This window comes from Ammodytes marinus (genome assembly GCF_949987685.1).
Source record: "Ammodytes marinus genome assembly, chromosome: 1".
In the NCBI taxonomy this organism is placed as follows: Eukaryota; Metazoa; Chordata; class Actinopteri; order Uranoscopiformes; family Ammodytidae; genus Ammodytes; species Ammodytes marinus.
In genome coordinates this window covers 30,952,661-30,964,785 of record NC_137230.1, presented here as the reverse complement: position 1 = coordinate 30,964,785, position 12,125 = coordinate 30,952,661, and the positions used below count along the sequence as shown (strand labels likewise).

Genomic DNA, 12,125 nt, shown 5'->3' with positions numbered 1-12,125 from the left:
CTAATAAATGGATGTCAGTTACATTCAAGCCCTCACCAAACAAGTTGATTTAGGCGATATCAGCTCAGAAAAATCTGAGCAGAAGGAATAAAATCAGTGGGTCATCACCGAAAGCTTACCTCATGTAGATGCGCCGACAGTGTTGTTGTAATTACTCAGAATTACTCATGGGGGCAAAAAAGGTTACACACTATAGCTTAAATAAATAAAAACTCATCGATGCCTAAATAAACTACGAAGATACAGTATGTTTTTTTCTGTGTTCAGTACCTCTATCAGTCTTTAGACTTTCCAAGTTCTTTGCAAGATCAGGGAAGATGGCCAGCATCTGGTTGATGTGCAGAACATGCAACTTAAGCCAAGTCACACCTGCTAACACTTTTAAAAGCTTCATTTGGCATTACTTAACCCAGGATTGCTGTTTCAAAGGGTAAGTGATGATTACGACTCAAGTCACCTTTGCCACAGACAGACATCAATGCACACGTGTTAAATAACAACAACTAGCGGACTTTGTGGTTTTGGACGAAGCATAACTTTCAGTGCACCTGCAAAAAGCGCCTATAAAAATCAATTGATTGATGAATTCTAAACTTATACAAATACAATACAATGTACAATACAATACACCCTGAATACAATCCGCAGTCTTTATTTATAAAATTAATGTAGAATAGAAGAATATACTGTAATAATGATATGACACAGCAGACTTTGATTAGATTTAAAGTCTTATGGTCATGTCTATCAGGGAAACTGACTTTAAGCCTTCTTGGATGATAAGGTACACAATGTGTGTTTAGTGTCAGCCAGTAAATTGCACAATAAAATGAATGATTTATATCAAAATAATTTAGTTGTTAGCATACAAGGGGTATGCACAATACTGGAACTTATATCACAAAATCAAATGCAATATATCTTAAGATGTATGTTTAAGAAGTGTGATACATTATTTTTTTTCTCTTGTATAATACCAATAACCTGTTAACTTCAATGAGATAAACCAGACAAACCTTTCCTCTCACAATGTAGGCTAAAGGTTTATGGGCTATGTGTTGGCTGTATGTACTCTCTCCATTATGTTGACTCATCGTGAGTGTAATCAGTAAGTCAATAGTATACGTGACTATGCGACCAAAAGTCAAACTGTTCTACGGTACTTTATAATGTTACGTAATATATTGTACATCTGTCTGCAGTTGTGTACACCCATGACCTTGAAAATCCCCTAGACTCAAAACCTCCAATTATTTGCACAGGCTGTAATATTACAAAAAAAATGTGTTGTCAGCAGACCGTAGCATATGGTCAAACAGGAACAAACAGGCTGTTTGTCAGGCCCACTATACCACTCAAAACGCCATCAACAAAAGTTCCTTACATCTCTTCTCCTCATAAATACGAACTACCAGCCTCTGAATTCAAAGCAGTCATAGGGGGGCAATGTCTTGAGTGTATAATTTACAGCAGACCTCAAAACCTTGTAAAGCAAACAGAGAGAGGAACTTAGCTATTTTGAAGCATGTGCCAATACAGTGTGCAGCCCTAATGGTTATAGTGCTACTGCCACATTGTGTGGTCTGCTAAATGCATTGTGGATATAGCTCCACAGGGACATGAGGAAATATTTAATCTTATTTTTTTTTACTTTTTTGGAGTCAGCGATTCTTGAGAACGCTTGTTTTTTAAATCAGTGAGTATTTCTTCACAATCAGCTACCTGAACGTACTGTGTGTGAGCTGAAAAAAAGATCTGGGGTTAATTCATAGCCCTAAATTCTGTAAATGGGTATGTAAACAAAGGGGCTCGGACCAACCCACTGTAGCTATAGCAACATGCCCTTTAATAGAGCATAGGCTGTTTATAAACAACTGTTTTTTTCAGCACACACAGTAGGTAGGTTTCAGATCGCGAGGAGATATTCACTGATTTTGATAACAGCCACCTGAAGAGACCAATAATAGTGGAAAGGGGGAATGTTTAACCAAAGTGACAACTGCTGCCGGAGAACCTTGTTCAGCACAGCATGGTTTCAATTGAATCTTGTAAAACAGTTCTGCCATAAATAAAACACACTCTTTGCAACAACGCTGTACTTCAAACACAACCTCTTTATTTTGAGAAGACACAACACAATCCGTTAAGAACTTCACACAGTTTCATGTTTGACATTGAAGTCCTCGAGTGCTGCCTGCAGTCTTATCCATCAAAAGTATCATATCTCACCATATCTGTTATAAACTTAAACAAGAATAGATATACGCAGCTCAATTTCAAAACTTCTATATAAACAATGGATACATATCAAGGTGTTTTTTGTAATAGAGATATTGGCACTCACAGTATTTACTTACTTCTGATAATACACTGTACATTCTCCAAGATTAAAATGCTTGTGCTAAACTGCACAGCAAAGGCCTTGCATGTCACAATCTTTAGCACCAGGACAGTAAAGAATTGTGCAAAGTCTGCTGGCCTATAAAGCATCACCAATACAACAGATAAATGTCCCTATGTAAACATTCTTTGATATTCTTAAAGACATTCATCTGAAGTAACTTCACTGCTATATGAAGGGCTTTCCGAAACTCTAACTTCTGAAACAGACGCATAGTATGCATTAGTGAATATGGACACTGACATAAGCTGTCCAACAATCCAAATATGTGAATCTGTATATCTGCAATGAATGAACAAGTTGAATGAGTTTTGGAAAGCCCTTCATCTGCTGACAGTGCTTATGTTCTGGAAACTTCCCGTTCTTACTCTGTTTGAATGGCCGACTCATGTTCAAAGTCATTGTTTTACATGTAACACATACACACACACACACACACACACACACACACACACACACACACACACACACACACACACAAACACATGTTCACACACAAGTCATTTTAATGCACTAACCAAAAATTACCACATACCAAAAATAGAGGCCGTCTTGGGGTATTGACTAGTGGACGGATAATGTTGAACTAACAAATAGATTGTATTCAGCTATTTTAAATATTGTGATGTAAGCACCGCGATGTGTTTTTATTTGCAAGTCACAATCAAATTGAAGTGGAGCAATATGACATCATACTCAATCAGATGTGTATGAAATTTGAATTGTTTTGTAACTTTATTGAGCACATAGTGAATGCAGGGCTTTTGGGGGCCCAGGGGGTCTGGGGCCTTGGGGCAGTTGCCTTCTTTGAATGTTCGGTAATTCTTTGGCTTTGGAGACAGATATCACAAAACCAGGGCTCAATCCAACCAAATCTATCTGCATGGCTACATTAGCTCAAGAGCAGCATCGGAGACCGATTTCTCTTCCAACCCGCTGGGAATTTTTCAGCAACAACAAAAGTTAAAATATATATATATATATTTACCAAAAAAAACTTTACTTGTAGGCTATGTTGTTGGTCAATTTTGTTTTTATAGCCTACTTAAAACCAACCTTAATGTTTTGTTTATTTATTTTATAGCCAATACTGCTTTGTTGTCATAGCTTTTAGCTTACTGAAGGTCTAGGATATTTCCATCTTCCCTTACATGGGGTTAGTGTAGTGAGAGTGATTAAAGCAAGTCCAATTCCTTGTACCTCTACACACAGATGTCCAATAAAGATTTTGACCTAGATAGCCTACTCATAACCTGTGACTCAGTAGAGTTTCTGACTTCTTCTTAGCCCTTGCATGCACATAATTATTTTAGTTGATTATTTGTTGTTTATATGTTGCTGATGGCTTGTTTTTCTTTTTATTGCTAAGACGATTTACTTTGGATTTTAACATGTTAAATTAATTGACAAAACTAGACTAAAACAAGACCTCCTGGAGGGGTCCTAACCCCAAGTTGGGATCCACTGCTCTAGAGTTGAACTGAGTTTTTTTTTTGGTTTAATTTAACAGACACTTTATCCTTGATATAGCCTACATGCTTAATGCCTCAGTCTGGTCACACTCATCCACAAAACAAATAAAAAAATAAAAAAGTCGGCTACTATAATGGGACATGGGAACTACTTTCTATCAAAACTTCAAGTATTCATTTTTCAGTCTGCTCAGTCTCGTGCCGTGGCTGCGGATGACCAGCGATAGGAGCTCGTGCTTGTCCCTGAGACCCAGAGAAATGTCCAACGTGTCCTTCATGACGTCCCGTGTGTGCACTACCATGCTCAGAAAGTCGTCGTTGAGCCGGTGCTCCTCTTTCAACTCGCTCTCCTGGCTCTGTTTGAATTTCACCTCGAGCTCCAGCAGAGATTTCTCCGAGTTTGTGAACGCCTCGCTGATCTGCGTCGTCTCCCTCCGAAGATACTTGCCGTAGCTGTCCTCTCCGTCCAGGTCGTACGAGATGCTTTTTCCGATGCCTTCCAGCACACGGGCTGAGTCCTCTATCTGTCTCTTGATGATGGTGAAATCATCCTTTATGACGGCGTCTTGGTCCTCCGCGAGACCGCACTTTCTCTCGTCCGTCATTTTGAAAAGCATCTGGCATTTCTCCGGGTCGTCGTTGTCTTCATAGTCTCCATCCGGCACGAAATAATGATGAAAAGTGCCGTTTGACATCTCCGGATGTAACGGTCCAGCGAAAAAAGCTCCACGCGCTACAGAGTGCAGCAACATCCCAGCACACACGAGTAAGTGAAGAAAAGCCATGATGTCCCACTCGTCCACAAACACACTCACAGATAGGAAATATCAGAGTCTAAAAGGTTATTTCAGCGTAAGTGTCAGCCTAAGTGGTGGACTATTTAATTCCGACCCGGAACATAAACATTTCAATCAGCTTTGAACGTCCAAACTGCGCAGTTAGTTCTGAGGCTTTTGTTGTAGCTTTTCACGCCGTCCTCCTCAATGCCCCCCTTTGTTTCAAACAGAAGTGGTGTGTTAAATGTTTTAACAAGTCTCACTTCTCTACTTCTAAACTATAGCCTGCAAGCTTCCATCACTCCCGGCGGACAAGGAAAACGCATTTAAGTTTCTTTCAGCGTGGAAAAGTTGTAGGCTACAGCCGACTTCACTTTGTGCCTCAAACGCAACATCTGGATGTCTCGAGTGTGCGTGCTTGGGCTTTTAGCTAATAATAACCTCTGTGCTACTCTCAGATTACAAGCCCCTCCGTCTCTTTTAAAAGGCTGCTTTCAGACGTCAGCGGGGCCAAGCCAGGAAAGACGGAGTTTGTGTAAATTCAAATAACCGTGAGAAGTTGGCTAGATGGTTAAAAAAAAGTTATTAGACTACTGAGAAGTGACCACACATAAAACTCCAAACCCAATCCAACTCAACTGTCCAAAACCCTATCACTGTTATACAACCTTTAATAGGCTGATGACATATGGCAGAAATGTGTAGCCTATATGAAGCCTAATATTTTTAGACTTTTGTGTGATTTAATTATAGCCTACTACTGTTAAATGTTTTCTAGAAGTTCTGTTCCAAGGATAGTGTGGACACAATGTCAAAAACAACTCTATTAACGATCGGATAGTAGCCTACAAAGATCATTCTGCTGCTGACTACTTTTGATACTTTTAAGCACGTTTTGCTGATATTCCTGCCTACTAATATAATCCTGATAATACTGCTTTAATGATGCATTTAAAGTAGCTGATATAGTTGGATTTTAGTAAATCAGAATATTCCTTCTTCCAATGCCTTTACTGGTTTTAGAGGCTACATTGTTTTTTCACTATAATAAATAGAACTAAACCTATTTTCAAATTATTATTATCTACGATTGATATTAATTTGTATCTAGCAGTGTAAAAATAATGATCTCAATCCAGAAGTGACTCAAACTATACACTCCTGTGAAGACAGGATGCATAAAAAGTTAAGAACGTGTTCACTGAGTTTACGACAGTGACCACCTGCTGGCATCAAATGACAAGTCAAGCTGAGTTCAAAGGGACAAAGAATACATGTGATGGTCACCTGTTGAGTAATGACAGCCAAAAAGCTTCACGACAGCTTAAACCTATACTTCCTCACTGATTATGGCTCTACGCATTTACATTAAATCTTTTGAAATATGTTCCAGTATTGAAACAACATGCCAGCAGTGTTTAAAGTAATTATGCAAAAAATATATACCACTTTTTTTTCCAGTAAGCTCAAGCCAATAGTTACAAATTAAAAATGCCCAAAGGCAAGACGTTTAAAAAAAAAAGCGTATCTTATATGTCAAGAACTAACATGTTAGGAGTGATCTAATTTGCTGAACTCACATTTCCATTCAATGTGCACATATATTTCCAGTGGAAACAGCCCACGTTACTCCACCGCCTACCTCTATGGCACCCTGCTTTGATTTTTTCCACTGCATGAATGATTATTCAGGGTTGTGACCTGCACAAATCAAACTTGAGCAGGACAGCTTTTAAACGGTAAACCCATTGTCAAAAAGAAGATTTACAGTATATATCTACCAAATTATTCATTAAATAACACATTCCATAATGATACCAAAACAGAAAGTGAATGGCCGCTGTGTTACATAAGCCTTACGTAATCCAGGGTCTGGAATGTGCATCACCCTGATTTACGATGTGGAGAAATGTCTCACTGCTCATCGTGTCCCTGTCTCAACTCAATAGTTATAACACTGAGGAATTGTAAGAACATCACTTTCCAATGTCTGTCACCAAGTCCCTGTCTCAGGGTCTCTTTCTCAGCCTCCAACGGTAATAAGATGCACCGGCATGTGTGCAACTCATCTTTTATTAGACACCTGCAGTGCTAAGTCCTCTAACAAAGAAGGAATATACTATCAGCGCAGAGTGAGTGGCGACCTGGAGAAGCATAACATTGGCTGCCCAGGAATTTCAATGTGGTGTCAGACAAAAAGGAAAATAAAGAAATGTTATGGCTTCAGGGTGTGTCGCTCGGATTTGATTTGAAGTATTTTGCATTTACATTAAATCATTTTGAGGAAGGGAAGAACTCCACATGGGACAATCACATTATAATAAAAAAGCCCAGATTGGAGTTATTGGTGACCTTCCTTTTTTCGCACTAAACTTGGAGCACAAAACACAATCCAAAGATTGTCTTTCTCTTACGAGTTCTTAGCTGTGAGAGCTGCCATCTGCTTTAATCCTTGCACTCTGAAAATTGGACAACACATTTTTTTAATGCGATTTTCATTGTGTGCAGTTTTTCCATGCTTTATTGTAGAGTTTAGAGACAAATAGGAAACGGGGTCGAGAGGGGGATGACATGCAGCAAAAGTGTCCGGGCTGGAGTCCACTGGGATGCCCCACATTGGACAACATTTAAATTTAACAAAACTTGCCAACATTTAACAACCCAATTTGTGATAAAGTGCCTCCTACTTTGTTCTCCTAAATTGAGCAAATTAGGGTTAGATTCCAGATTAGATTTGCAAACAATTCAAAATTCTGCTTCCCAAACTGAGCTTGACTCAAAAGTATTTAGCATTCAGGTTCAATTGGCCTCCAGTAACTTGAGTAAAAAGAGTTTATTAATTTAATGTTTTTGCAACCAACTGAGACTGACTTCTGCACTGAACTGTATTATGTTTTCTGGAAACCTTGTTAACAGATGGTTATATTTCAGTCAGCATGTTCATTAATGGAACAGAAAGGCATTGAAGGCAGTCAGTGAAAGGCAAACGAGTCCAAATAGTAGCAGGTAAAACAAGCAGAACAGGAATGCTGGCCTAAGCACAATGGCATAAAGCTGCATAGAACGATCCGGCAAAGGGACCGCGTCTGTTGGCAGTTACGCATACCATATGCCTGTTAACAAGGAATGGGGATCAGGTGTGCTGGCAGGTGATGGTAAGAGGACTGGGGACCGACTACTGCTGGTCATGCAGAGTACTACACCGTCTGAAATGGCAGAAAATTGCTGCTTTGAGTCTGACTCTGCATAGAGGTCAAGCCAGGAGAGACGGGGTTTGTGTTAATTCACATAACCCTGACAAGTTGGCTAGATGGTTAAAAGGATTAAAAGTTATAAGACTACTGAGAAGTGACCGCACATAAAACTCAAAAAAGCAATCCAACTCAATACTGATTCTGTATAAAGAAATGTAATTTCTTGAGACTTTTGTTTGATTTGATTATACTGTAAAGTGTTTTCTAGTAGTTTAGCTCCACTGCTTAGGTGGATAAAAGATCAGAAACAGCTCATAATGTCATGAAGTAGACCATAAACATGTAAAAACAACAGAAACATTACAAGGTGTTCCCTGAATTTTAGGGGGGACAACTACAGTATATAGTCAATGTATAATGATGCACACAAACAACATCTACAATTACCCATTACCACAAGGTTTTCCTATGACAAATTTAAATGATTGTAGTATCGCATATCAGATTAAAGTATTAAAATTATGACAATAAAAATCTAAATTCAAAGATAAAGCCCACATCTTACTGATTTGAAATGTGGGCTTTGTTAACTTAAGCCCAGACCCTGAGTTGTTTGTATAAAACATTGTACCGTAATGCAACACAATCCTGCTACACGCATTCAGTCCTAACCAATTAGACATACTGAAAATGTCCAATGAAAAAGTCTAATGAAAACTGTTTTGGCGGCACTTCTTGCAACATTGCTTACTTGAGCCCTTATGTCACAGTTGGCTTCCATAACCCTCTGGCAGTCTGCTGCGTAGCCCCTAGCCAGAGAAACCCAGTGACTATACAGGAAGGTGGCCGTGACATCATACATCATGTGGATTTTTAGGAGTCTGTCTGTGCAGCCACTCCGACCCCGCAGAATGTAATACAAAGAGAAGTTCCAATTTTTACTCTTATCCTTTTTCATTATCAGTTGTTCCTCTGAGTCAGCAAATCTATTGTATCTCCCGACAGATTGTGGGCCAAGGAGGATTTAGATAATACAGCAGGGGAGACAGCCAATGCTGAAGATGCATGGCTTTGTCTGTGGAGCCTAGAATTATATAGCTATGTGCAAAGCCAAATGTCCTCTGTATCTGTGAAGTCGACTCTCCAACAATCTTTGGTGCATAAAAGTGTCTCCTTGCTTTGGTGCGTGTGCGGCTTTCTCCTTACAGCTGTAATGCACATCGGCCATTCTGTTGCTCTTGTGTATGTCTTTTATGTTAATGTAAGGCTCCACCAGGCTTGTATAACTCAAAAAATCATATACCTTAATCGCATATAAACAGATGTGTTAGGTCATGTTTTGTGATTTTTCCAAACTTTTTTCTATAGGAAAATCCAGCTGTGCAGATGCCATTGGTTGTCTCACACAGGAGGCAGCTGTCCACAACATGATATGCTGCAGTGCACGTCGGCTACACGTTGTTATTAGTCATCTCCCTGCTCAGCTTAATGCACTTTGGGGGAGCATGTGCACTGCAACTTTAGTGCAGTTTTAACAATGCTCACATTTACAGTAAATTCTGCAGGCATTTGTTGTCCCCAGACAATGAATTCTATTGACTCTGGTGGTGATTACCAGACTTTTCCTCTAGCACAGTCATCATCGGGTCAAATGTTTACTTTGGTTTTATGACTGTATACATGCAGAGTTAATGACCTTTCCATCAACCACAGTTCTACTTAGGGAAAAGGTTAGCAAATGATAACATGCTGTACATGCTTTATATGTTAAAATGTTCATTGTGAGCACGTTAGCACGCTGACTTTATCATTGAGCTAAAGACAAAGCTTGGCTTGTTTGACTATTTTCTGTAAGATTTAATACTGAATATTCACAATACCGTGAATTTTGGGAATCAGTAGAACATCAGTTGGCTATTACATCTTAAGTCTCCATAGTTTGCCGTGTTTACACACTACATACAGGCCTTTTTAATTATATCTTACTATGACAACTGCTGTTTGTGTTTTGTTTTGTTCCACCAAATTAATTCCATCCCTATTTATTAATCTCTTCTTTTCCATTCCTTGTGTCCATCCTCTTTTGTGCGAGCAACCCAGGCCCCCAGCCCTCCTCCCCCTCCCCCTCCCCCTGCCCCTCCACAAACACACACACACACCCCTCTAAAAAAAGCAATTTCATTTCAGCCTGAGATAATGGCCCGAGAACAAATCCTTTTGTCTGCACACTCGATGTCTGTGTCAATTCAAAAGACTTTTCAAGATGGCTCGTGATTCAGTATTACTTCAGAAAATTGCAAAATATATGTAATGTGTTCTATTTCGCTGTGGTTTCACTGTGTATGAGCCTCATGTGAACTTCTGCTAATGTGGAGCCACTGTTGATGTCTTTCACATATTTTATATTTTATGAGACATTTCCTCTCCGGGGAGGTTTAGTGCCAGTTTAACTTTAACTATAGGATACATTTAGCAAGTTTGTTTTTCAAAACATTAATTACTGTCCCCGAGAGATGTGTAGAACTAAGATAACATGTTTGTTTCCTGGTATGCCATTTTGTTTTGCTGTTAATCAATGTGAACACAGCATGCGGTTAATTAATAGGACTTGCGATTGGTAAGTGGATGTCCCATTGCCTTTTTTGTCTTTAAATAGTTGGTCAATGTAATTGTATATTTCTTCTGATTGTATTATAAATATTGATATACGGTCGTTGTTTGCAGAAATGTGCCTATATCCTGAGCCTCTAAAACATTTAAAAAAAACGTTTTCACAGACATCAGCCACCATCCAAGCAGTTTTATTGGTAAATGAGAGGAACGCTGCAAGTAAATAGTAGTGGTCATACATCATTACAATGATATGATCTATTTATTTGAAGAGTTTATTTCAAATCTTTTACAGACCTTTATATTTAGAGATTTCATGCACAAATGTTTTTGGATGTCCACTATCTGGATTTCTACTTAAAATCTTAAAAAAACTGACAGTCTATGATTGCTTTTGAGTGCTTTTGCTTGAAAGTTTCCAATTTCTTGTCTGTTTCAAATCATGGTCTTCTCCCCTAAAGCTACTGGCAGTCTCGAGCTGTTGCTTTTCAGGCTAGCTCATATCCTTTGACTCCCTTTGTGTAAAATAAGGATAGCTCTGACAAATGGACAGCTAAGCATTGAAGTGTACTGGCGCTGTGTCAGTGCACATGTGTGACTCAATTGATCTTTGAGAGAGAGTGAATACTTAATCTCTGTGAACCTCATGTAATCTTGTCTTCACATCGGACAAGCACTGGATTCGGGACAGTGAGCGCTGTGTCCAGAGACCAATAAGAAATTAAATGCATTCAGATTTTTCGGGGAAAAGTTTTCTGTTTGCACAAGGCAATGTCTTTCCAAGTGCCGTATAATGTTTACTGGCAAAATCCGCAGATGCCAAAAATGATTCACCCCATATAAAACCGCAATGAAAAGCAGACACTGGATTTCAATTATATACTTTTTCAGAAGGAATGACTTCAGTCTGAACATAATATTGCACATTTGGTTCTTTATGAGATCAATAACTTAACAGCCACATGCAGTAGCTAGCATAGCATCAGGGCAAGTTTGACATTTTGATATATACTTGTCTGCTTCCTGGGGGAGAAATTCATATCGCTCTCATATCTGTCCAGACATCAAGCCACTAGCAGCTGACTCGCTTAGCATAGTAGGGGAGAACGGGGGAATTTGTCACGCGGGTTGGTTGTCACAATCGTTATATCTCGGAACCAGAAGGCGCTGTCTGTGAAATTTTGGTATGTAAATATCCAGAATTGGGATCAGAGGCCACCTACATAGTCTTCCTTGGAGTTAGACTGCTGAATTTGAGGTGAGACGACTGTTTGTGTTTTTCATGTCAAATTGAAAATGTTTAGCTCCTCAGTATTTTTCTTCTAGGCTTTTACACAATGGGTTTATAACAAAACACTTGTTACCCATACAAAGTGTGAAGGGTAAACTATATTTTAGATTGTGGTTAGCAAGCTAATTAGTTGTCAGATGGTTGTTGGCCTTGATGTTAGCAAGAAATTCAAGTTGGGGTTGGTCGTCAAATTTTTTGGGGGGTTGGTTGTCACATGTTATCTCAAGGCTGCAGCTAGAAAAGGAACCCAACAACAAAATAAATTGTCAAGCTGTATCCTCACTGACACCCCAGAGAAGGAAAGAATAGAGCAGGAAAAGGCAGCTAGCATGCAAAAGAAAAAAGGGCAACAAAATCAAAACAACCCAGTGCATCCCAAAC

At 39.1% G+C, this 12,125-nt stretch overlaps 1 protein-coding gene across 1 annotated transcript; it reads right to left on the bottom strand.

Annotated features, from left to right (window-relative positions):
• Positions 1–2,096: 2,096 nt before the first annotated feature.
• On the bottom strand, positions 2,097–5,088 carry fibinb (fin bud initiation factor b). Its single transcript, XM_080026531.1, has one exon. It carries the CDS (start codon positions 4,656–4,658, stop codon positions 4,032–4,034), a length of 627 nt encoding a protein of 208 aa, XP_079882657.1. The 5' UTR covers positions 4,659–5,088; the 3' UTR covers positions 2,097–4,031.
• Between the last annotated feature and the right edge of the window lie 7,037 nt (positions 5,089–12,125).